At 37.3% G+C, this 27,570-nt stretch overlaps 2 protein-coding genes across 8 annotated transcripts in view; one reads left to right on the plus strand and one right to left on the minus strand.

Moving 5' to 3' along the window:
• LOC117421568 (H(+)/Cl(-) exchange transporter 3) overlaps nucleotides 1–5,584 on the plus strand; it is a 37,696-nt gene extending 32,112 nt beyond the window's left edge. For 3 of the 6 annotated variants that reach the window (XM_034036109.3, XM_034036107.3, XM_034036110.3), the window contains 2 exons: nucleotides 2,068–2,143; nucleotides 3,847–5,584. In XM_034036109.3, coding sequence (XP_033892000.1) covers nucleotides 2,068–2,143; nucleotides 3,847–3,999 — 229 coding nt within the window. In that variant the 3' untranslated portion in view covers nucleotides 4,000–5,584. Of the gene's footprint in view, nucleotides 1–139; nucleotides 1,292–2,067; nucleotides 2,144–3,846 lie in introns of those variants that run through there. The other 3 variants (XM_034036111.3, XM_034036113.3, XM_034036112.3) reach the window with 2 other exon arrangements.
• A 6,815-nt stretch (nucleotides 5,585–12,399) lies between these two features.
• Nucleotides 12,400–18,199, minus strand: LOC117420901 (histone PARylation factor 1). 2 transcript variants are annotated; one of them, XM_034034641.3, is made up of 8 exons: nucleotides 18,020–18,199; nucleotides 17,345–17,513; nucleotides 16,237–16,423; nucleotides 15,705–15,803; nucleotides 15,418–15,532; nucleotides 14,836–14,923; nucleotides 14,145–14,317; nucleotides 12,400–12,666 (listed from the first exon to the last, which is right to left on the minus strand). In XM_034034641.3, the coding sequence occupies exons 1-8, from the start codon at nucleotides 18,059–18,061 to the stop codon at nucleotides 12,535–12,537; spliced, it is 1,005 nt and encodes a 334-aa protein (XP_033890532.2). In that variant the 5' UTR covers nucleotides 18,062–18,199; the 3' UTR covers nucleotides 12,400–12,534. The 2 variants fall into 2 exon arrangements, with proteins under 2 accessions (XP_033890532.2, XP_033890533.1); XM_034034642.2 differs by having other exon boundaries at nucleotides 15,382–15,532.
• Between the last annotated feature and the right edge of the window lie 9,371 nt (nucleotides 18,200–27,570).

Raw genomic sequence — 27,570 nt, forward strand, 5'->3', positions numbered from 1 at the left:
CACCTGAATGCATCACCAGTAACAAAATACCTAATGTATGTGTTTTGTTTCTTTTTATGTATCCTTATTGTTTTTATGGTTCCAGTAGTTGAAAGGAGATCATCATGTTTACAAGTGTTTTTTTTTTGTGTTGCCACAGTCAAAATGGTTGACATCATGGAAGGAGCTGTAGAAGTAAATGGATGAAACAACCATATTCATCTTCATCCACCAGGGGGCGATACTTATAGAGGCTATGTATAGCACTGGCTGAGAGTACTGTTCTAGAAAATTGCCTACTTGCAGGTTTACAGTCAGTTCCTGGTTTTAAAATAATAAACATCTAGTTTTGTGGTGGAAGTGCTGGTTTAATAGTACCACTACTGCAATAGTTCACTCCACTAATAAAAGATTGTAACATACATCAAGCAATCGTCAACAATAACTATAGCATAATTTAGTTTCAGATTTTATTTTAAGCAATAATTGCTGACCCTGAAACAACAAACAACAACAACAAAAGAAACGTGGACAGACAAATAAACACCAGTTAACACTACTACAAAGGAGGTAGAGCTTTTACTGTGATTCCATTCTGTGCTGTTTTTTGAGCAGTTTTTAGGATGCCTCAATACAAATCCAGAACAGCACTTTTGGACAATACCAGAATGAACTGGTAACATATACAAATAAAAGCCCCAATGGACATTGTTTTGTTTTTGCCACCTAGAAACGTCTGAAAAAAATTTAGTTAAAAAAATTTTAAAAACCCACTGAAACCCTAAACATAATCTAAACTCAGTCAGTCCTGCCATGTCAATACTGCCTCCTGGTGTCTGAAGAAACAAGTACAGGAATTCCCACAATACAAGTGCTTAAGGGTTGTTTTATTAAAGTAAATCTTCATTTCATTTGAACACTAAGTGGGAAGCCCACTGTGTTTTGTAAAGATAAAATATGTATTTTGGATTTATTATTTATTTGAACAGGGAATAAACAGGTTATTTTGAAACAGAGATAACCAAGCTTCACAAAAGCACTACATCACAGTAAGTTCATAGTAAGGCTTATGTGGGGGGTCCTATCATCTGCAACACAGGTAGCGGACTTAACAGGAAAAATACTCTTCATCTGTTATAACAATTTCTAGTATTGAATACTAATCAAGATTGTTAAAACAGGAGCTAAAGATTTCAGTTTGATCTCCATTTTAAAATGTGTTTTATATTCCGATACATGTTGTAGAGGCAATCCAGACATGTGACAGAGCATTTCTGAGGTTTATTTAACAACACTAAACAAAACCTTTTTTTGGGGGGGGGGGGGTGGGGGACATTAAATAATTTAAATTCTTTACAGTACATCGGCTTGCTTTTTTCATGATTATTTTGTATATTTTTTTTAATTTATGTCTGCTCAAAGGCTTTTTTTTTTACTACACCTCACAGGTACCCTTACTTGGATTTTAGTGGGAATTGAAAATATTGTTTGCAATGGACAGAACTCTCTGCAATGGCTGCTTATTCATAGCAGTTCCAAGAATATGAATGCCCTTTATGTACAAACATACTACAATTTCAAATTTTCTGACAAAATAACATTTATCACCTGTTGTCATGATAACAGTAGTTTTCTACATTGTCTGTATTGGTATACTTTTCACAAAACACTGGGAGCAATACTTAGGGTTTGAAGAGTCGCACTAGTGGAGCAAAATAAATCGCACATCATGCCATTTTTGCACCTATTTTAACCCTGGCTAAATAAATCCTTCTGATTTTTATTGGTCATATCACATACAGTACGTCTAATGATTGACACACTGAAAATAATAAAATAATAAGGAAGCAGTATGAAGCCGTTGCCAGGGTTAAAAGCACCTTCATACATTTAAGGATAGCCATTTCATTGCATCTGTAAATGCTTTTATCATTTGTTTTTTATACCGTGCTTTTTATTTTTATATAACCATGTTTTCACACTTTGATTTTACTAAATACTCTTTTTGTTTTATTAGCTGTGCTTTCTGTTGATTTTGTTTGCCTTGTTTTCAATCGCAATTATTAGCGTAACATGATGTGTTTGCAGGATTGTCTTGGGGATCATCACCAAGAAGAATATATTAGAGCACCTCGAGCAACTAAAGCATCACGTCGAACCCTTGGTGATTAGATACATCAGATCTGCCTCTTAGACCTGTAGAATGAATCAAGGAGGGATGCATGAAACTTGTGAACAGTTCAAAATCTTCTCTTTCCTAAGAGGTTGGGAAAGAAAGACATGTTGAAACATTCCTAAAATAAAAAAAAAACACAAGAATGGGAAACTTTTTAGGAAGTTAACTTTACCATAGAATTTGATTCTGTAGGTACCAATTAATCATTGAATTGATTCTGGTCCACAGCCACGTAATATCCAGATGTATTTATTGTTGTACATCTCTAATTTTCTCAGTTCTTTGTTAGAATGCAGTCATGTGATGTCAGCGTTGTTTTACGTAATTTAACGGAAGTAGTAGTTTTATATATGTGTGTGTCCTTCTCCTATATATAAACTTTCAGTGTGCATGTAGAATAAACATGTATTTACTGCCATTTTGCACCCCACGTTTCATTATCAGATTTCACTTGATTGTTAAGAAGCAAGCTAAAATGAATAGAGAAGATACATGCCTTACATTTCATGGTAACTGGTTGATGACACCTGGATAGTAAAGTACAGTATCCAGTCTGTTCAGTGATTGGCATGTAATTTTAATGTAAATAACACATTTAATTAACTAATAACTAGTGTATTTGAGACACTTATAAGGGACAGACCTTATAAGAGTTAGAATGCCATTGTCTGTGTACATTTAGAGGTAACATATCTGTAGCAAAGCAAACTCCCACCTTCACACCCCCAGCTTGTGTTAACGTTTCACAAGCGTTTCATGCTTCCTGCTGTGACTGTACTAACATGTGTAGCCCACGGCTACAGCTTTATTTGCCCTGCTTTCTCCACTTCTTTCCTGTAGTGTAAATATCTGGTCCGACTACCTTCTCCTAGTTTTACTTTGTCGCTAATACCTCCATGTCCTCACTTGAGTGTCTCATGGAAAACTAAGAAAAGGGTTAATATTTTCATAAGAGAATTCAGGGGTGCACTACTAAAAACAACTAAATGTTACTGTATGGTATACAGCATAAATATGGTTATACTATAGCAGTATGCCTTCCCATCTTGAATCATTATTAGATGAGTAAACACTTTACTGAAGGCATGTCTGCCATGTCCTAAAATATAGCTCCAAGCAGGAAATGCCCATTCGTAGACAGAGCAGATTTCAGAAATGTGATTCCATTAATAAATGCCCAGTGTATGTATCCCTATGTGCACTCTTAAACTCTTATGACAATCTTAAGGTGGTAACGTTTATGTTAAAGGTGATATGGTAATGGAAGAAAAGTTTTGCGATGGGAGTGGAAACAGTTGGTTAAACAGGACAATGGGTCTCCTTTTTTTGTTTGTTATTCCTTTATTGGGATTAGCATCACTTTTCCTTGTATTCACTCCAGCTCTCTCCTCCTTCCCTAAAAGGTATAGTTTACATGCTTTTGTTGGCATATTTTGGTTAAGGAATTAAGTGATTTCTTGACTTGGTCAGATGAACCACACATAGCTCTCCTAACAATGAAATTGCTACTAAAAAAAATTCCAGACAATACATTTTCAGCATTGCACACAATTCAGTTTTAAAGCGGCCTAGTTATTTTACTAAGTTTAAATTCTTACCAGTTTCTGCCAACAAAAAGTTTTGCTTTATCTTTCCAGCAGTGTAGGCACTTGGACCTAACTGCTTGTCTCTCACTTTGTTTTGTTTTTTAGGCGCCTCCTTGGCATTATAACAAAAAAAGATATCCTACGTCACATGGCCCAGATGGCAAATCTCGACCCAGAGACAATAATGTTCAATTAAACCCCATGGAGGAGGAAGAGACGGAAGAGGAAGTCCTTCTGTTGAACAGCACAGCGCTCTGACCTGGGATCCTTCCTCAATAGTAACTTAAATGAAACAAAATAAAAGAAGATAATGATCCTGCAACGTTTGCACAAGATGCTGCTTCAGTTGAGAAGATGCGAGTAATGCACTTACACAGGGAAGATTACTCCTCCCCCTATTTAAATGTGCACTGGATGTGGCTGGAATAGGTCTGACAAGATAGTACAATGTTGGAAGAACAGTGGAGCAAAGTACATTGTTTACCTATGTAATGTAAAGGATCAGATTAAACGGGGCATCCACTGAAAGTGACTTGAGCTATCTAAATATGACTGCAGGGTGCTCCCCTTTTGTGCTTTGTTTACTTAGGAAACTTGTCTGTCACAAATCATTTCCACATTCCATAACAATTTAACTGTTGCTTAAAAAAATATATATAATTTTTTTTTTTTTTTTAAACCCTTTTACGAATCTCTGGCGTTCCACCAAAACAGCTATTTCTCATATTGAGATGCTGTTAAGTTTAGAAAAATATATATAAAATAAGTAATGCCGCAAAGGGCATTGTTTTAATGCCTGTGTGTGTGGAGTGAAAACAAAAGTAATTAAAGTTTAAAGATCTTTTTTTTTTTTTTAAGGTTTTGGTACTTGAGCTGCCAAATCTCATTTTGAAGTTCCAGTCAACAGCATGGCTTGCTCTAAGTTTCTGCTTGTATTTAAAGTAAGTGGATGTTGGCAGAATTGTGACAAATAGCAGACGCACTAATGTCCTGCACTACATGTAGAAACTACATCTGATTAGTTGGTCATTTCAGCAGCATCACCTATGATGGCCAGTGAAGGTGGAGGCCCTGAATAGTAATGCATCTGTGTACTCTAACAATGGAAACCTGTTTTTGGTCAAAGCTTTTCTTCCTGCTGACATTAGAGTGTAAAATTGCACCAATGTTTATTTTTTTGTTTGTTGTTCAAAAACAAAATCTATGAAGTCATTGTAGGCTGAAGTTACGTGGTGTACTTCCATTGTGGTCCCCTTTACATTGTCATGACAACTGCGAAGTTAGGAAGAGGTCAGTGTCAGCACTGTAAGAACACTAATACACCTGGATTTAGGCTTGTTTTCTATATTTTACACAAAACACAACTGGTTAATATCATTTCACCCGGTTCCTCCAGGTAGTTTATGAACAACACAGCATTATTTCCTCAAACTGTTATTACATACCCATTTGACATATGAACATGTGCAAAATTAAACGATGTGCCTGTGCAACCCAAAGGAGCCCTTTATTTTGTTTTCATAGCAACATGCACAGCACCTTACCTGCAGATATTAAAATGCTAATTATTGAGCTAAAGTGTGGGGTCAGTGTTTTTGTGTGTTCTTTTTAACAGTAATTGTCCTGCTGTTGGTTAATGAAGAATGCATTGTCTTTGTTAACCTCTGGTGTTGCCTAACACTGTATTTAATACGGATCTTGATGTTTTTTGTTTTACTTAGATTTGCATATTATGGAGAATTTAAAAGTCTGATATACTTTGGTGGTTTGATTGTATATTAATCCAAAAAATATCAAAATTAAAACTTTCATTGAAATTAAAAACAACTTTGTTTGGAATCAATGTTCTGTTCTTGGTCTTGAGTTATAGTAATGTAGCTTATAGGGGGTACATAACATCTACATAATCAAAATATTGTATTTCTTCCTTGTTTAATATCCTATTATGTGTGTCTGCTTCTTACCACTTCTATAAGATCATTTCATTTTCTTTTTTCAAGTGAGGTAGGGGTGTGCAGCTACAAGTTGTCTCTGTTTGTGTGGCAGAAGCTGTCACAACCATGCATTATCTTGTTTTAACATGTTGGTGGGGATAAAACACACACACACTTCTTCAGTACACAAACTAAGGAGTTTGTTATCGTAGGTTAATCTTTCTGAACCCAATTACTGTAGACCCGTATTGACACTTAATTAAAATCTTAAATCCCTCCCTAACCCTGGCTAGCTAGCTGTTTATTTATTTCATGGTTCCTGCAGCTGTCAGTTGAGCAAATAAGACCTTTTTAAGACTTTTTAAGACTAATCTTTAGAAAATGTAAGACCCATTTTCACATCAAGTATACCAAACGTAAATACTTAAATTGTGACTAGTTCAAATACCATCTAACAATTATTTATTCAAGCTGTATGAATTGTAAAAGAATCAAACATTTTGATGCTAGTACAATACATACAGTACCAATGCAATGATAACAGTTGATGACAAGGGTTATTGTTCAATCTTTCTTTAATCAGTAGAGCAGCAGTTCATTCCAGCTGATCAACAAACAACTCAATTATATATTTATGAAATCTTAAATGACATTAAGAGCTGTCAAAGCTGAAAAAAACACTCTCACTAGACCTACGTTCTGACACGTTATAAACATTAAATTAAATATAGTTTGACAATATATATATATATATACAGTGCCTTGCAAAAGTATTCAGACCCCTGACCAATTCTCTCATTACTGAATTACAAATGGTACATTGAAATTTCGTTCTGTTTGATATTTTATTTTAAAACACTGAAACTCAAAATCAATTATTGTAAGGTGACATTTGATTTATGTTGGGAAATATTTTTAAGAAAAATAAAAAAACTGAAATATCTTGCTTGCATAAGTATTCAACCCCTGTGCTGTGGAAGCTCCCAGTTTACACCGATGAAAGAAATTGCCCTAACAAGGACAGAATTACCTTACCATTGGCCTCCACCTGTGAACCATTAAAGTTGCTGTCACATTTTCTGGATAAAAACCCCACTGTTGAAGGATCATTGGTCAGGCTGTGAATCTGAAGGAAAATGAAGACCAAAGAGCATTCTACAGAAGTTAGAGATAAAGTAATACAAATGCATAGATTAGGGAAAGGGTACAAAAAAATATCCAAGTGTTTGGATATCCCAGTGAGCACAGTTGGATCAATAATCAAGAAGTGGGAGCTGCATCACACCACCCAGGCACTGCCAAGAAAAGGCCGTCCCTCAAAACTCAGCGCTCAAACAAGAAGGAGACTTGTGAGAGAAGCCACAGAGAGGCCAACAATCACTTTGAAGGAGCTACAGTTCGGTGGCTGGGAGTGGAGTAATGGTGCACCAGTCAACCATATCAAGAGCTCTGCATAACACTGGCCTGTATGGGAGGGTGGCAAGAAAGAAGCCGTTACTCAAAAAGTACCATCTGAAAGCACGTCTGGAGTTTGCCAGAAAGCATGAGAGTGACCCAGCTGCGATGTGGGAAAAGGTTTTGTGGTCAGATGAGATCAAGATAGAGCTTTTTGGCCAAAACTCAAAGCGCTATGTGTGGCGTAAACCTAACACTGCCCATGCCTCAAGACACACTCATCAGCAGGGACTGGGCATCTTGTTAAAATTGAAGGAAGAAATGATGGAGCAAAATACAGGGAAATACTGCAAGAGAACCTGCTTCAGTCCGCTAAAAAACTGAAGCTTGAGAGGAAATTCACCTTTCAGCAGGACAATGATCCCAAGCAGATATATAGCTATGGTCTGGAGGATGTAACTGACGCCATTTTGGCTCACACAGAGTTCTTATCATGCACTAAGTAAGCGGGAATTTGGATCCAACATGGCACATACGGTCTTCAGTTTCATAACACTCAAATTGTCTTGAGACAACCCGGTTTCCTTGTTATAACGAACAAATCAGCCACTCGGTAGGCTGGTAACTCGACTCCTGTTCGCCACGCAGCTTGTTCATAGGGTGAATCAAAAGAACCGATTCAATGGGGACTTTGATCTGATTCCCATCGTTCACCTAAAGCCAGGTTTACAGTACACGATGTTTTCAATCGGGAGACGCAGCGCCACGCACACGTACCGATTAAGCTACGATTTCTCACCGTAGATCGGGGGATAGCAAGCTACACACACTATACGAGATATCATGTCACGGACTGCGCCTATTTTCATTGCAGAATCGTAGACATCATTCAGGAGAATCATGGAGGAGTCCATCGCTGTTGTCAGTGCACAGATAAAAGAAAACGCGGAGATCCATTTGGACGCGCAATTGGCGTATGTAGATTTTGCTATTAATATTTCTCTCTGATATAAAAAACATTAAATACTAGAAAAATATTCTCATTAAAAAAAAAAAAAAATCTTTTACTTGCTTCCAAACTGGTTTCATTATGACGGAGCACAAGAAATGGCTTTAAGAAATCAGGATTCTTTAAAATCAATTTCTGCCTGGAAGTGAGGTCTTTTGCCCCACTCCCACTGTGACGAGGTTTCATTAGCTTTCTGCGTGTGTTTGGACTTTTACCACTGACCAAAAATAATTATAAATACATATTACAGTATCATTATTCGTATCTATATAATTAAAAGCCTACAGTAATGCATTGTGAATATTTAAGTACTATGTGTGTATAATAGGACCGTGGATATTGTTAATTTCATACTCTGCAAATTCAAGCATGAGAACTTATACTTCAGGGACATATACCGCACAAATGTTCAATATTGCGATAAAAAAAAAAGGTTTATAACAGTTATCACATTAGGTTATAGCACACACAGTATCTGCTTCGGCTTTAACAAGTTATAACAATTATTTACTTAGGTACCTGAAGTTCCAAAGGAATTTTCCTCCATCTTTGCTCCTTCAAAGAGCGATCATGATAGGAAATGTCACTTATGTCAAAGACACAGTTAAGGTAGGTTAAGCGGCATTTTTTTTTAAAAAAAAAAAGAGAAATAATATTGTATTCATTTTTTAATACATAAAACCCAAATCCCCACAACACAATTGAGCTCGCTAGTAGTAGTATCAACTCGAGGAGACGGCAACATCTTTACAATACCATTTAAAACAAAAATTCAAATGCCTAAAGTTTTAGACAAGTTCTGGTAGTACATACACTTTCTGATGATCTGCATTGGTGTATGTGCTTACTACATTTCACTTCATTTGACCGAATAATCCTTTGTGTGACGAGTGTGCACTGATAATACTTCTTTGGTTCGGTAAATTAATAGAAGTCAGTGATGAAAAGTGTAGTCGGTTTATAGTCAAAATCTAAATCTTAAACATTTACTGTGCCTTGTTCTTGCTGATCTTTTCGAGTTTATTTAATCCGCGGGAACCCTGTATTTGTGTGTGTGTGTGTGTGTGTATATATATATATATATATATATATACAAATTTCTTTCCTAGACATTACAATCACGGTGTCTAATTGTACCATCAATACTACAATCTTCTACAAAGAAACAGACTCTCATTCATATCTAAGATACGACTCCTCACATCCCAAAGCTTGTCGCAACTCCATTCCATACTCCCAATTACTAAGACTGAGACGCATTTGCAGTGATGATCGTGATTTTTGTAATAAAACAAATGACGTGTGCATTTTTCAAAAACTGTGGTTTTCCAGACACTATACTTAGAGAAGCTCAGTTAAGAGTACCGACAATAAACAGAAAGGATGTCTTGTACAAAACCAAAACAGAATACCAACAATCGTATTCCCCTTGTTCTTACATATCATCCTATGACCAAAAAAGTACAACACATCATACAAAGAAATTTTAGCATTCTTCAAGATGATCCTTCTACAGCTCCTATTTTCAATAACCCTCCCCTAATGTCATACAGAAGAGACAAAAATCTAAGAGAACATCTGGTCCACAGTAAGATTCGACCCAATCTGGACAGTCTTAAGGGTATGTTTCCATGCAATAGGTCACGTTGTGCAACTTGTAAATGCATTCACAGCAACACAGTAGTTAAGGGAGCAAAATCCTCATTTACTATCCATGATACTTTTACTTGCATTAGTAAAGGTATAGTATATTGCACTGGCTGCCTCAAATGTAACAAGCTATATATTGGTGAAACAAAACAACGCTTGACTGATCGCTTCGTGGAACATCTGAGAAGTATACGAATTAACACCTCTACCTTTCCTTTCGCCAGACATTTTAACAGAAATAACCACACTATAGAAGACATCACAATTTGTGGGATGGTTCAATGCTATGGAACTAATGCTGTCAGGAAACAAAAGTAATGTGAACTTATTTTCAAACTAGGCACTTTGGAGCCATTTGGAATGAACATTCTATTCTGAGGTCATCGTCGTCATCATCATCATCAATCATCAATCAATCATTCTGGAATTTTGTTTAATAGACTACTTTTTTTTTTTATATCAGCTTCTTAAAACACTGTTTTTTTGTATTCAGCCGATGAATGACTTGTAGTCCGAAACGTCCTGATAATTGATTTGTAATCAATTATTCTACCTTTTTAAGTACCTGAAATATCCTTTTCTTTTTTCCTTTTTTCTTATTGATCATTTTGGTACACAGCACTTTTCCTTTTTCTCGAACTTTATATATATATTTATGCTTCAAAGCATGGGGTGATTCAGCTTGGGTTCATCTTGGGACAACTGCATACTAAGAATCTGCTCCAGCGGACAACCACGAAGGGGAAAAACACAGCAACTCCTGTTAGAATCAAATCCATATCCACACTAAATTCTCAATTCACTGGGCGTGAGCTGGGGGGGGGGGAAAGGATAAGGCAGAAGAAGTAGCAAGGAGCAGTTAGTAGGACAGAATGTGGTCACCGACTGGGGCCGACGCTGCCGACATCCCAGGGGCGGAGGACCCGGCAACCGGAAACGGGATAGAAAAGAGGTCACCGACTGGGGCCGACGCTGCCGACATCCCAGGGGCGGAGGACCCGGCAACCTGAAAACACATATGAGGGTTATGACTTGAAAAGCCGCCCCTCGGGAGGAGATGAGAGAGGTACCCAGCATCTGAGGCTTCTGTAAGGGGCGCTCGTAAAACCCCTGATTGGCCGAGACATCACGCTGCCTGGGACCTGAAGATAAGGACAAAGCATTGAGGTTAGTATAGGACTCGGCACGAGTGACCACGTCCTGAAGAGAGGCAGAATAGAAGAGAGCCTCGAGTGAGAGGCGCGCAGGAGCTGCGACAGGACAGAGTTTGGCCGGGGGTCCGCTCTGACTCACGCGGTGAGAACCCCTGAAGGTAAGGGAGGCGGCTGCCTAGCCCGGAGGTCGGGGAAGTGAGCCTCACTTGCCCCCCAGAGATGACCGATGCGAAGACATGTAGAAGGTGGAGGAGGGGAGGAGGAGGAAAAACGAAACACTAGACAGAAAAGGTGCAGGTGATCAGGTCTTAAATAGTAAATAGACTAATTAACGGGAGATTAGAAAATTGAAAGATTAGCGGCCCCCCCCAGCTCCACGCCCCCCAAACCTCGCGAGCTAACATTAAAAGCAATCGTCATTATTTCAGATCTTTAAAATTTCACAGTAAACACAGCTAACATGTTTCGACCAATAGGTCTTCTTCAGCTATATAGCCTCTTCTGTTGACAAAATTACGTAGCTATAAAGGACTTTTTTTTTTTTTTTTTTTTTTTTAAATGGATTTGCTTAAAAGTGTACTGGTAAATTAGAGCCTATACATGATTTTATTTACACGTATGCATTCGCTGAATTAATATTGGAAAAAAAAAACAGGGATGTAAGGGCTAAATAAATGTCAAGTCATCCTTCTGGAGTGTTCTGCTTATTATGGATGTTTGTTTTTTACTGACATCAGTAACTCCATCCAAAGTAATTTTGAATGTTTTCATTTAAAATGGTGAAGCATTAAGCATGTTTTTGTGATATGGAAATTTTGGTTGGCATAATTTATATAACACGGTTTTCTCGTCCGGTTCCTCAAAATACTTCCAAACGTGGCTTCTCTTCGTTCCTTTGTATAGAGATACCATTTTATTAAAAATATATAACAAAACGCTTGTTATTAACTTTATTACCTCGTAGACTTGATACCATACCACGCCTACTACAGCATGAAAAACAGAGTGCACCAGTAAAGTGTCAGATTGACTGAGAATAAAACCCGCCCCACTGTCAATCTTCCTGTTGCACCTATTAGAAAAGCTACTTAGAGGCAATTGACAAGCTCTTTCCTTTTTTATAATATCCAACACACTGGCACCACAGCAGTCTGTTACATGGCGGCGGACTGACTACATGATAGTAAATTACTAAAATTAATACATTAAATATGCGTTTGGTGAAATTTGGCACGTGACCAATTATACGTCTAGCATTTTATTCAACGTTTAACCTATTTTTTGGAGTTTATATGTTTAAAATTCTCATCCCTAATTTGTGTGTGTGTATATATATCTTATATATATATATAATAAAACAAACATTTACATTATAGAACATTGTCAGTTTCATTATTTCACAAAGAACTGCTATTGTTGAACACTAGCCAAGCACATACATTCATCTTGTCAATGTCTATGTTTTCTTGTCATTGGGAAAATGTACAATACACGGCTGAAAAGATAACAGGATCCATATAATTAAATACATTTTATTAGAAATCTATATTAAAACAAACATTAACTTTAACCACAAAAACTACACATGGAAAGCTGCAGACAAAGATACAAAAAAATACAATAAATTCATTAATATTCAAGACCTTTTATTTCATGCAGACAACTGGTCCACATTTTCTTGGTTCCTACTGGCTAAATGAGCTTCAATAATTTCAGCAAAAAGATTCCTCTTGAGAAGGTTGTAGGCCATTGGCAGGAGCTGTCCTACCATCTTGTGGAAATACTGAAAAAAAAAAAAAAAGTGTTAACCATTTTTGAATACTGCATCATCACATATGCTTTATCCCCTTTTTACTATTCCTGTTACTTACCAGATATAGTAGTCAGACTGTTTTATGACAAATGGATTCCAACAGCACCCTTTTGCATACTGTTCTTTTATCTAATATCTATATCTAATCTTTTACTGGTTCTCTGGTTTACAATGATTACCCTGACCCATAACTAATACACAATGCTTCAAAATCTGTATGTACTGCAAGCCAATCCCAACTCATGGCCAAAAAAAAAAAAAAACACAGGGATACACTGAAAAACGTCAGAGTACACGGAGGGGACAGGGACGGATGAAACTTGGCAAATGCAGTCTTTACAAGGAACAGGAAGAAAATGTGTTGGCACATTTTCTGTAAAATCGTGTACAATAAATACACTGACTGGCCTGCTAGAAAAAGTCCACAATGTGCACATTCCAGCACATGATGAGAGTGGAAATCAGGGTGTATTGTCCAGGTAAAAGGTGATTCTGACCATATGTGTTGCTTCTTGGCTTGAGCCATCATGAACCACCAGTAGTGGTTTCTGCAAACATTACCATTCCAGGAACAAGCAAGAGAGTCTTACAGAAATTGTAGTTTTTTAAAACATATTACAGCAAACGTGTACTTTCACCTGGTACTGCACTAGGTTCTCAGTTTGCTTGCCTGCCTTCCAGGAAGTCTGCTTAACTTCCTTGATTATTTCACCACAGTAGTGTCTTCTGGGTCAAAGCATGCTACTGGCTGACAGCATGTCTGTCAGTAGGGGAAGCAGCTGTACAAGACACTCCAAAACCTGGCTTGCAAACACATTTCCTTAACCTAGTGTAGTACCAGATATGTTTTAAAATGAAACACGTGTTTAAGCAAACATGATGTATTTTCAAAACTGCACACTTGAGACCTATATAAATGAATGGATGTGCATAGCATAGAAAATGTATGGGACTATTTTGTTAGCTCCAAGCACTGGAGTCGTTGCACTGAGGCATGAGTCATGAGTCATGCTTCTTGGTAAGTCACAAAGATCTTTCAACTGTTGCACACAACCGTCATGCGACTGGGGGATTTTCTAATGTCTCTTACACTCAACTATTCTGGCCAGTGATTGTAGATACAGTCCTGGAGAGTTTGACCACCCCTGCTCATTTGTGATGGGACATTTGCTTATCTTATTTTATTTTACCCAACCATTTTTTAGGTCCTCAGACACAAATGGCAACTCAGGGCTACCAGAACTTAAACCAGTAAGCCCCACGTAGCATGACTCACGCCACACTTTGTGCTGCTGTGCTAGTGACCCACTAGCAACTTTTTTAAAAGCACCATACATGCAGTCTCTGTAAGTCGCCTTGGTTAAACAGTGTCTGCTAAATAAACAAATAATAATGCAGAAAAAAACACAGTAATCACATTTTAAAACCTTTAGCAAGACAATACTCACATGTGACCCATAACAGAAAAGGTCTATTCCAAGTTCATACCCCATACCATAGTCACATTCATCATTGGCAAATTGAATGTAGGTCATCATCTCCTGAATGGGAGCAAAGGCTTGGATTCTCGCCTCATCATTCGGGGCTTCTGTGATAACTTTGCATATCTTTTTAAGACTGGCTAAAAAAATTAATACAAATAAAATTAACGAACAATGAAAAATATCATCTATTTATTGAGAATGTGTTATAACTACAATGCTCCTCATCTGACTTTCACCCCTCCCAGTTGCTACGTAGGTCTCACGAGCGCACAGATTAAAGTAGTGAGGCAGTGAAATTATTCATTTCTTCTGGACACCACCTGTAATATAAGTGATGCCAGCCATCTTAGGCTATAGGTCAAAATGAGGTCAGGTGTGCCGTTAGATTTAGCCCAAGGCGTTTCTAGAGCATTAAAAATATTGCAAACTGAACTGGATAATGAAATATTAGCAGTGGTAAGTCCGGCAACAGCGAGGCATTGCAAATTCATACAAACTACTTTCACATGCGCGACTGACATAGCAAATTAAAAATAACCCCTTTAAAATGCAACACCAACACTATAATCTCCCCATACCCCTGTTATACAATACAAAACCTGCAACTTCTGAATAGGGTTTGTCCCTACAATTTATTGTTTCAAACTCCCCTTACCATCCGTTTCAGGAAGCTCTCGATAACCTACGTCGTTTTCATCCACTGGAACCACAATGCCAGCCCCATGGAACGTCTTTGTAACTACCTTATAAAAAATACATTCAAAATAAATACCTGAACAAAGAGTACATCATTGCACTCTAGTATTTTCTGTCTGCATCAGAAAGACAAACAAGATTGGCTCTGTATCAAAACATTACCACCACACAGGACAACTACACAATTTTCAATGTGCTACTCCAGTTCATTCCATTGCACAACTTTATTCCATCCAGTTCCGTAGTTTGAAATGTTGAGACCCTGAGATAATTTATCTATAACACATTTCAATTAATGTTCTTCCCCCACTGTCCTTAATGAGCCACCTTATATTTAACATTTAAAACAAATAAAAGTAGTGATATTACAAAACAAACAGACAAACATTCCATCTGGCAAGAGTTGAATGAGATTTGAAATCAGTCCCGTTTCTTTCCATCAGTGAAATTGAGACACCATCAAAATACACAAGCCTCAACTATGGGGTCACGGTGTCCTGGTTACCTTTTTGTCCCTCTGCTTCATTTCTTTGGATTTTACCTCCAATGAATACCCAAGTTTCTCTGCTGCAGCTGTCAACTCCTCTTCCAGGCTGCATAGAGAACGGTCTTGCTTTTTATTACTCTTTTCTTTCTGTCTTTTACTAAGAAAAAGTCTACAAAACAAAATGCACATGTGGTCATTACTTTTTATTCAATTGTAAAAAGTATTTTGTAAGCACAAACAAACAAAGCCATCTGAAATGATTTATCGAGTTTACATGCAAGATGATAACACATTATTTGACTTGATCAGAAGAGCTCAATGTGTTATGAACAGACACATACCTGACTGCAGCAAACATATTGTCCCCCATCTGAGATAATGAACAGCCTTTCTTTGCTTCGTTTGCTCCAATAAATACAGGCAATGCATCTGGACTATCCCTATGGATATTAGACATTACATTTACTATTTAAAATAAATAATCAGGATCAATCAATCAATCTTTATTTTATATAGCGCCTTTCAGAGTGGACCACTATCAAAGCACTTTACAAGATGCAGTAACAACAAAAAAATCCATAACTTTAAATACTGAGAAATGCATAATACATGATATACAGTTTAAAAAAAAAATGTGGCTAGCCCTGCCTTATTTTATATGTGTGTGTGTAAAATAAAACTTTCAGAATTTCCTTGAAATAACTGGCCTCTGAGACTACTTAGTACTCTGATGTTATTAAACTCAAATACTTAAGCCATAAAATACAAGACTCCAAAATAGTTATAACGAGAAATTACACTGCAAAATTCTCATTCTCAATTCTCAAATTCGCAACTTTCAAATGAGTATCAAAATAGTAAGCAAGTATTCACCTGTAATATCCCATGTGATACTGAGTCTCTGCATTTCCCACCAGAATGGTTTGAAATTCAGGGGGGTCATAAAAATGCCGCCAGTGGAGAAAGTAGTTTGGGTTTGAGTTCTTTGCAGACTTATGTTTTCCTGCCAGGATGTCATATGGGCCAACCAGTTGGAGTCCAAGGCTGGGCTGCAGTGCTCCTGTGAATAAGAAAGACATACTGTATAATGGCATAACAATGTAACTTATCTGACGAGTACCGTATAGAGCAAGGTCATCCCTCTTTAGAGAAGAAGCCGCAAATAATATTGGAAACATACTTTAGGTTTTGCACCCACTCACTATATATATAGATATATTTTTTTATCATTTGACTGAATCAAGAAACAGTGCTCCAACAGAAAGGTATGCAGGTTATCATATTTCAAAATGGTTTCTAATAACAGTGTGACTGAAAAATTATGTAACAAGCCACCCAAAAATGAAGAAGCTGGTAAGAAAGAGTGCAAAGAAGAGCAACCAGAATTATCCCGGGTTTAAAAGGCATGTCGTATGCAGACAGGCTAAAAGAATTGAATCTATTCAGTCCTGAACAAAGAAGACTATGCGGCGATCTGATTCAAACATTCAAAATCCTAAAAGGTATAGACAATGTCAACCCGGGGGACTTCTTTGACTTGAAAAAAGAAAAAAGAACCAGGGGTCATAAATGGAGATTAGATAAAGGGGCATTCAGAACAGAAAATAGGAGGCACTTTTTTACACAGAGAATTGTGAGGGTCTGGAACCAACTCCCCAGTAATGTTGTTGAAGCTGACACCCTGGGATCCTTCAAGAAGCTGCTTGATGAGATTCTGGGATCAATAAGCTACTAACAACCAAACGAGCAAGATGGGCTGAATGGCCTCCTCTCGTTTGTAAACTTTCTTATGTTCTTATGTAAGATATTTCTAAGCACTCAGACTAAAGGTCTACAGGCAGGACCATGCCACAAAATACCAGTGCACATGAGACAGTGGGGCTCTAAAAGCCACTTGTCCAAATAGATCTGATCCTTTGTAATATTCTCACTGACTCTAAACAACCATCAAACCTGGAAGAAAACAGTGTCCTCTACCAACCTGAAGGGTCCTCAGGATTGAGTTTCTCACAGAAGACCCAAAAGTGATAAAAGTCTTCAGGCATCGCAAGCTGGTAAAGACGGTTAACCTCCTGTCTTAGTTCATTGGGTACGTCTGCCTCTTCATGTTGTTTGACCTTCTTTACATTTCCATTCACAGCTTTCAATTCCTATAAATAACAATAAACTTGATCAGTGTTGGCTATCTTCTTCTTTCATCTTTTATGTGCCGTCATACCAGAGATTATTTTTTCACATATTTATGAATCATTAATGATAGTGTTTTCACAATTAAAACTACCGTCTGCATGTTTTTGTTGTTGTTGTTTTTTGTACGATACACAAACAGTTATTTATTGTGGATAATATTACGCATTAAAGCCATGTTTGACTTGGGGAAATTATATTAAATAATGCTACAACTCCTCACCACGCGAGCCTTAATCAAATTACTTGAATGTATGTTTTGTATTTCATTTGAATTCTGTTAACGTGTTGCTGGCTGCTCATTCTGAGTGCAACAACTGAGTGACAACAAGCTAACGAGCCGGCTTCAGTGCATTCACAAAATGACCAAACACTTTGTATTTACCTATTACAGGTACAACTAAGATTTACAAAAAATAAATACACTTCGGGCCACTGGTAATTGGTTTTGTTACTGCATATTCAATACCTGCTGTGCCGATTTCGATTTCCTTTTCCCGCGCCCAGTCATCTTGTCCCAAGCTTGTTCTCTTCTCTTCCCGTTACTGCTGACAGAAAAAACAAACACCCGAGACGTCAAGAGACTGACAAAGCAGCAAAACCCAGATTAAATCCACACCGCTCAATATATCCCGCAGTTTATAACAGCGCACCCTGTAGGCTGTATGTATTCATACCACTGAACTTGCCTTTTATGCAGTGACGTAACGTGCAGCTGCTGTACTTTGTAATAACAAAGGGCCCCAGGCAATATGCCTCCCCACCTTCCTTACCCTTTACAGTTTTTCACACTATCCTCTTACAAAAGTCACTAAATCTTGACTCTTTCTTTAGAAGTCATCAAATCGCTCCTGTCCAAATGCTTCAGATTTGTGATAGGTAATTTAGTTCAGTGCAACCACCCTGCAGTGCCCAGACGTAAATGAAGAATCACTTTCTTCTGCACTTTCTGAGTTTCTTGTGCTTTACTTACCCTTCATATATGAACGTCGCTCATGTCAGTGAGAAAAAAATACATGTTGTACATTTGTCAAACGCAGTAGACAAATAAGGCTATTTTAATAATCTAAACTGTGGAGGATCTAAATACCGTCACTCTTTAACGCCACATCAGTCTATACGTTTTCCCTCTGTGGTAGACCTGCTTATTAACAATAGTATATTTACAATAGAAATACAGTCAAATTAGGTTTACAAATTTTAGGGCGGTGGTATTAATGTTTAGAGCATTAAATAGACTCCGTTATTTTGCATACTGTAAAATTGTGAAAGGTAATGCTTATTTCCACCAGCAGAGGGCTTGTTTACTGTCTCTGTGAATTGCCTATTGTTTTGTAACAGGGCACTATTGCAGCACGTCTTTGTAGTACATTATTGTACGTTTCCAGCGACTGGCCGTAAAGTGTTACAGTGAGTCACGGATGGCAGAAACTCAGAATGCGCAGTTAAAAGACAGTTTCACCTCAACTGTGTGCTGCAAAGATCCCATTGACTGTTTTCTTTTGATGAATACAAATCGGGGCCAGATGGGAAACTGATATATGGTTCATCAGTGCTAGACTGGACAGCAGAGTGTTTGTTTTTAACAAAGGCATGGAATTCATTAGATATTGAATAGTGTTGCTCTGTTAGTGTTAGTGATTACACTATGGTATTTTTTTTATGTGCTTGCTTAAGGAGGTTCTTCTGTGTTTGTTACTGTGTTACTCATCAGATAAGTGTTTTTTTTTTTTTTTTTTTTTTAGCACAGTATATACAAAGCACTTGATACTAATTGTTGCGAGGCAGATAGGCAGCTTCCCTTGCATGCCTTCAGTAAACAATGGCAGAAGAAAAGATAATTCTTGTAGCATCAAAATACCCAGAGCTGTACAATAAAGGACAGAAAAATTATAAAGACAGGGCAATGAAGGAAAACATCTGGCAGTCCATTTCCAGGGAACTGGGTATAGTTGGTGCGTATGATTTGTTTACCTTTACTGAAATAAGTATTCCGAAAAGTTACCATGTATTCTTCATTTGTATTAACTGTATAACTGGGCTATCATACGTGTGATTTTTTCCAGCTGATGATACAATCAGAAGGGAATCGCCTATCACATCACATGCCTTTCGTCACTGGTGTGAAAGGTAGTGTCGCAGGACAAATCGCATCGCCAACCAGTGTGTGGAGACCGGTGTGTGGTTGCTATGGAATAAGATCACAGTGGCTATTCGCAGACAGTTTAGACATAGTTAGACAAGCACCATTTTGAATGTCATGGTGACCATAATGGCCCTGTAAGAGGTTCGATTTCTTCTCAAAAATAATTAATCTTCTTCAGATAAAGTCAATCAAAAATAGTTTATTCAGGAATCAAAATGCAAACAGGAACAAAGCAAATCAAATGTGATACATGAGTGATCTCACATACAAGTCTCAGTTGATGGTGTTCTGAGCTGGCATCAGTGTAGATGTTATTTACCTCTGAGCCAAGCTGAGCTTTCATGGCATCAGAGATGTTGGCTTTTTTCTGAGCCGGGATTTCACAGAGATGTTAGTTTCTAAGCTGGCATCAGTGTAGATGTTAGTTTCTGAGCTGAGCCAAGAAATTACTTTGTACAGCACAGATATACAGCCAGCTTACGTAATTTCCTTGACCAAATTTGGTCTTATTTTCCTAGCATGATGCATAGTGTGAGACAAAGCATGTTAAAAGTTATCATCTGCGTTTCTTCTTCACTTTACCAATGTCAGCAGAAACCCAGATAACAAGAATTTACATTTAAGAACAATGATATGAGTTCTGCTCAGTTCTCACAGGCTGCAGCGCTATACCCACACATCACAAGGTCGAACGACAAAACTGGCGATTGCAAACTGCTGATGTGCACCAGCTATGTACAGCTTGATTTTAAGTGTTCATTAACCCTACGTTTGAATGGGAAGCATAAGTAACAGGTTATATAATGAAAAGGAACAAAGGCTGATGAAACAATAACAGCTTGGTGCCATTTTGCTGCACTGCCATAGGCTCATATCACAGAGACCATTTGATATACTGTCTTTTTGCAGGGTCCTAAAAACACTGTATGCTAAATGTGTTGGTGACTACGGTGGCCCTGAAGTGCAAAACGAAAACAAAAAGAAAGTATGCCAGAAAAATATAGTGCCTTCTAAAAGTAGTGTGCATTTTTCTAAAAGTAGTGTGCATTTTTTGTATAAATTGTGCACCTTTTTAAATGCATGCCAAAAAAAACAAGTGTCTTCAAAAACGTAGTGCATCTTTTAAAATGCATGCCAAGAAAAATGTGTGTCGGAAATATGACTTTTAAAACGGATGTGGTGCAGTCCCTTCAACCAAACCCGTTTCATTTTGATGGAGCATTTTATTTTGAAAACTAGTACTATCAGTTAATGTAATAGTCCTTCTAAATGTGTGTAGCTGTGCTTTGTTCCATAAATGTTTTGACAAGAGTACAGTGGGATTTTTTAGACGTTTAAAAAGTTTCAAGTCGTCCCTTCCTAATTTTAACCTTCATTCAGAGTATTCCTGTAAATCAACGTATATACACTGTTTATGACTTCATCACCTCCACAACTATACAATCGATTTATTTTTGTCACTCACCAGTTTCCAAAAAGCAGGAATTTTTGTAATTAATAAGGTGCTGGGTTTAACTGAAAGTACTAATTTGCCTCCGTTTTAAAAGTCTTATTTCTGACACACATTTTTCTTGGCATGCATTTTAAAAGATGCGCTATGATTTTGAAGACACTTCTTTTTTGGCATCCATTTTAAAAAGGTGCACACTTTATACAAATGCACACTACTTTTATAAAAATGCACACTACTTTTAGAAGACACTATTTTTTGGCATACTTTCTTTTTGTTTTCGTTTTGCACTTCAGGGCCACTGTAGGTGACATTAAATTGACTTCCAAGTTTCTGGGGTATAGAGGCAAAACACTTAGAATTATTATCTTCATATTTTCTCAATTAAGTCCCTTAAGTGGATATGTAAGAATTAACCGTTTCACTGCTACATTGTAACCTCTGACAATACAATGTATTAATGATACAGACCATACACTTTGTAATATTGTCTTTACAGTTGGTACACAGCTGTTTTATATGATTCTTACTATCAGCTTTGATTACTGGTGTCCACATTCTTTTAACCACAGGTCATATAAAAATACAGGTTTGTTTCATGTTCACGAAATATTCCATCACAGATACCATTCCCCTTACGTTATGTTCACAAATAAACATGTCTTTTCAAGAGAGTAATTTTGACTTTTACCCAACACTACAGTACAGTATCAAAAGCGAATTATTGATCAAACCGAACCCAGTCACATTTTGTGATTGTTAATAAAGTACCTAGTTAAGTCCTTAAGAATTTGAATCCACTTTCGCATTAGTGCTTGGTACTCAGTTGTACATAAGCGTTTATTATTCTTGGGAGTTTATTTCAGGCTGTACATTAAAAGAAAGTTAATAGATATTCTCAACAGGGGCGCCATTGTTAATAAGAACCTTCACACACAATGCTATTGTATGTGAGAGGATTATGCAGAAAGTCTTTCTCTCTGCATATTTACTGAGAGCCCTTCAGCCTGAAGCACTTGTGAAGCTAACAACTGCTTACTGTACTTCTCTTGAACAACAAATAGCATCTCAAGCAGCCTTTGTGGAAAGGGGACTATGGTTAAAAAATGTCTTTCTTTTTTCATGCTTGAGATGCTGCTACTTCATCTGAAATTATACAGCCGGCCCTGCTCTCCCATTGTTTTCTATGGAGGCCAGACATTCTGTTATTACTCTCAGTAACGGAACTGAAAATAAAGCATGGCTGAATAATTCATAACACGACACAGTGAATCTATTATCCCTTTAATATACCAGCCTTCAATGCAGTATGAGAGGAATGTTGCATTTACAGAGTACAGCAGCCATGAGAATTGAGGATAACACAATAAGGGTGACATCAGATTAATTTACAAGACAGTCCAACAAGTTGTTAAGAACATAAGAACATAAGAAAATTTACGAGCGAGAGGAGGCTATTCAGCCTATCTAAGCTCGTCCGGTTCCTAGTAGTTGATTGATCTCAGAACTTTGTCAGGTTGGGTCTTAAAGGATGCACGTTTTCTGCCCCAATAACATGACTAGTAGCCAATTCCATATACCAGGGCTCTTCAACTAGTTTTTTAAGGGGACCAGATTGGAAAAAAGTTAGCAGGCGGGCCAGAAGTATTTTACTCTGCACATTTGTAAGTAATATAATAAATATTATATAACATAATGTTAGTATATTAAACTAGACTTACACATGTTACCATATGAATAGTACTTTAATAATAGAACAGTGTGAACATTTAACAGAGTGTCATTCCAAACATTTTCAAATGTACGTGACATATTAATACTATAACTAATAATATACAGTCTGAGAGCGAGAACTGTGCGACAGTGTGGTTGTAAGTAAGGCAAAGATGTGCACACAAAAAAAAAATCATCACACAATATGTAAGAGTGCCACTAAAACAAATAAACTTGTGTCTGTTTCTATTCCATCTCTGACACAAACATGAAAACCTGAATAAGTTGAAAACAGACAGATTAATCCCATGGAAAGGGATAACAGCAGCACCTGGGAAATCGATGGAATCGTGTTTCAATGTTTTAGTTAATTTCCCAAATAATGACATTTGATGTTCTGACCAAACTGTTAATCTCCTTTGTATGGTATGCTTTTTAATGAATCTCATGATGAGTGCAAGATTGCACAAGAGTTGCACAAGATCAGCGCCTCTACTTTTAACTGCTGTCTTTTTTTATTAGCTAGAGTAGAGTGAGCCATGTTTATATCTCTTTAAGAAAAAGACAGAAAATAACTTTTAATAGCAATACGAGTAAAAAACAAAAATCGCTCACAGAGTACGCAAAGCGGACCTCAATGGAACTGGCTTGCGTGAGTCGTGCCGAGTGGCTAGTGACTGGAAAAGAGCGGTGTGATGCATGCGCTGCTTTGCCGGATACAAAAACAAGACACGTCTTAATCACAAACTGATTTACAATGTTACTGTTTTTGTTTTTTGTGTTTTTTATTTTCCATATTTATTTTAGTTAATTTTTATAATTTTTTACACTTTGTTGCCCCTTGTGGGCCGGATATGGCCCGCAGGCCGCCAGTTGAAGAGCCCTGCCATACACCATACACTACCACTGTCTGTCCTCAGTCTATCTCCACTTAAAAACCGAGTCCTATTGTCCTGGTCTCTGTACTGCGCTTAGAGTAATGGTTTGGATTAACTATGCCAACACCAGATTTTAAAGATTTCAATGTCCCCCCTGATTCTTCTTAAATAGATTCAGTTATTTTTGTCTTTCTTCGTAGCTCATTCCATTAAGTCCAGGGATCAGTCTGGTTGCTCTTCTTTGGACTCTCTCCAGTGCCACAATGTCCCTTTGGTACTGTGGTGACCAGAATTGGACACAGTAAAGGACACTAAGTGTTGGCTCACCAGTGCATTATATAACCTCATCATAACCTCCTGGGATTTGTACTCTACACTTTTGGCTATATACCCAGGCATTCTGTATGCTTCCCTGCACTGTGTGGTTGCTGTGTAGAGTTTTTTGTGCCCGGTGTGTAACACTATACATTTGTTCACATTGAATTTCATTTGCCACATTTCTGCTCAGTTCTGTATGTTCTCAATCTTTTTGGATTTCTTGGGTGACTGTAAGTAGGGCTGTAAGTCCTTGCTGTAAGTAGGGCTGTTAGATAACATTAAAATGAAATCACCCACCAATTAAACTATAAAAATAGAAGCACTGCCAAGAATATATTGCTACTCCTTAAAATATATCAATAATTACACATGGTTAGAGAGCTGCATGAGCCAAATCTATAACAAAACTGTGGCAAGGAAGAAGCCCTGCATGTAAATAGTGTGCAGAATAAAGATGGATTATTTTTTTATGTAAATTTGGCAGGGATGGGGATAAATCCATCCCTGCCAACAATCATGTGGTCATTCCCTTTTAAGAAAATTGAATGCTAATTGGGAAATGGCCACCTGTATATAAAGGAAAGAAAAGCCTTGGTTTATTGGAAGAGTTTAAGAGAGGAGCGTGGAAGGATAACTTTTAGTGAAGGCCATGGCCCAGCCTAAAGGGGGAATACTGTTTGGTGGGTGTGGCAGAGCGAAAGCCCTGCTGGTATAAGATGTATGTGTGTGGGGAATATTGGGTTGGCAGGGAGGGGGTTAAATTCCATCCTGCCAGATAACCCATGGGAATGTGGCTGGGGCCATAATTGAATGATTAATGGTTAATGAGGCTCCAGCCACAGTTGTGGGAGTCTGGAACCAACTCCCCGGTAATGGTTTTGAAGCTGACACCCTGGGATCCTTCAAGAAGCTGATGATGAGATTCTGGGATCAATAAGCTACTAAAAACAAAACGAGCAAGCTGGACCGAATGGCCTCCTCTCGTGTGTAATATTTCTAATAATGTTCTTATGTTCTTATGTGTATAAAAAGGGGAGTCACGGGTGTTAGTGGAGTTGAATGTTGGTGAAGGTGAAGGTGTGTGTTGCTGTGCTGTTTATTTGCTGTTTGTTTGTGAGTTTTTTGAAGACCTTTTATTTTTGGCCACTGCACCTGTTTATTTGTTGATGTGTTTTTGTTTGTCTAGTTTTGTGAATTAAAAGTGCGCAATAGTGTGATGAGATTCCCTGCTTTTACATTCCTCTTCAATCTATGTTTTGTTTTCAGTAACAATCATTGACAATGGGAAAAGCGTCTTCCGATAATCTGAAATACTGTATTTAACTTCTACTTGCGTTTTAAGGATGCTAATTTCTGGTCAGGGCTGCAGTTAGTTTGCTGTATATGAAACAAGCTATGTGATTAATTTAATCTCCATTATTATGTGATAATAAGTATGTTTACTGAGGTACACACTATTTAATTAGATCATAAATGTATATGTCCATTTTATAACACAAAAATAAGATGGAGGATAGTGAAGAATTGTAAGTATAACTATAACTATGGTACATTATCAGAGAGAGGCTGTTACTTGCAGAGAAAATGAGTCTGTACTAACCGAAGCCTAGTACAGATTTTTATAAGCCGTTTTTACAAACCTCTTCAGACAGGTACAACCAATTTCAGACATAATAATAATAGCAATACAACTATAATGATAAAATTGAAAACATTTTCTTAATGTATGCAAAGCTACATGGATAAATATCTCGTGTTATATTGGGCCGAGGCATTATGTTTGTTTACAAAATTATTTCTAAAACAACTAAACATCAAAGAGTTTATTTTCTGTTTATAAGTAAATAGGTTGCAGAAAGATCCTTAGCAGACAGGGGTAACATTTTAATTACTTGATAAGAGAACTACAAGTGCTTAATAATTTAAATTAAATTAAGCATTAATATATACTTCGGTGCACATTTTAGTTCATAGACAGTAAGCGTTTAAGATGTTGTTTCTGTGTTAAAAAAAGGTTTTAAAACATACTTTTCATGTATTTTCCTTTAGAAGCGATATAAAATAGGTAGAGAGCCGAGTTCAAATCAGCATGAAGTTTTACCATCTACTCTCATGTAATGGAAATTATTATTTGTATTATTAGTTGTAGTTGTATTATCTCAGCACTCTCAGTCTGTAATTAACTGCTATTTTTAATCCATGCTGTTGTAAAAAAAAAGAAAAAGAGAAGTTTCGAAACTTAAATTCTATTACTTTGTTTTTAATTTTAGATTGACAGGTGTCTGATGTGCTTCTTAGATGGACCTCAGAGTGCAGTTAATATGTGTTTTCCATTAGTTTGGTGTTATTCAATATTATTATTATTTATTTCTTAGCAGACACCCTTATCCAGGGCGACTTACAATTGTTACAAGATATCACATTATTTTTACATACAATTACCCATTTATACAGTTGGGTTTTTACTGGAGCAATTGAGGTAAAGTACCTTGCTCAAGGGTACAGCAGCAGTGTCCCCCACCTGGGATTGAACCCACGACCCTCCGGTCAAGAGCCCAGAGCCCTAACCACTACTCCACACTGCTGCCCAATATCAGTGTGGGGTGTTTAACAGGCAGATGCTCTTATATCCAGTAAGTGATATACTGAGTATTCTACCATTATTTGTGAAAAGAAAATGTGAAGACCTAAATACTAGAAAGAAATAACTTAGATAGACTTCTTAAATTCTCACTGGTATTGAAACATTGCCAGTTTTATTTTCCAGATGCAAAATAGTGCAAATAAAACACTATGTACAATTTGAACACTGATATTGTGTACAGCTTGCAACTTCCATACAGTTTTTGCTTTCTCATTATTAATGCAGTACACACATTGATAGTGTCACTATCAGGTGATGCTGCAAACAATCAGGTAGCAGTGTATGCTAATAAAAATAGGTCAGTCAGCAATGCGGCTGTTTAACAGGGCTGGAGTAGGATTACACTGCAGCTCTGCTGATGGGAAAGGCACTGAGGCTGGCTGCTGCTATGATGGGTGGATGATGGGTGCTTACTATTTTAACCCTTTCCTCGCCACCTTTGTGGTCTGGAGCTGTTATTTTTTACATAACATTACTAGATATGTATTAGATAAGGAGAACAACATCTATGGGGGTTAGGTTAGGAGCTAATTCAATAGATTTTCATGTTTTTCACCTCTTGACTGAAGTTTGAATCCAGCTCAGGTGAACTGACTTTGGTTGGCTCATTCTCAATGAAAAAAAATAGACATTCCACGTATGAAACAGCCTTGAAAACAGAAGTGCATTTGAAAAAAGAACTATAGATTTATTGTCTGATACAACCTTGGCATGTTACAAATATAAACTACTGAATTGCATTTATGGCCTTGCGCATTTAGTCCCTCAATGCTGTTCCATTTGAAAGTACGGTTTATAGTCTCAGTGGTTTTATTATGACACATTTCAATATTTCAGTGGAATGACAGACAAATAACAGTTTCATTTGATA

This window comes from Acipenser ruthenus, chromosome 1 (assembly GCF_902713425.1).
Source record: "Acipenser ruthenus chromosome 1, fAciRut3.2 maternal haplotype, whole genome shotgun sequence".
NCBI lineage: Eukaryota > Metazoa > Chordata > Actinopteri > Acipenseriformes > Acipenseridae > Acipenser > Acipenser ruthenus.

Coding starts and splice junctions, on each gene's coding strand:
- LOC117420901 (XM_034034642.2), bottom strand. CDS start 18,061: ATGACTGGGCGCGGGAAAAGGAAATCGAAATCGGCACAGCAG. Junction 16,424..17,344: donor CAATCCTGAGGACCCTTCAG/GTTGGTAGAGGA, acceptor TCTTATTCACAG/GAGCACTGCAGCCCAGCCTT. Junction 14,318..14,835: donor AGAGCTTCCTGAAACGGATG/GTAAGGGGAGTT, acceptor TAATTTTTTTAG/CCAGTCTTAAAAAGATATGC.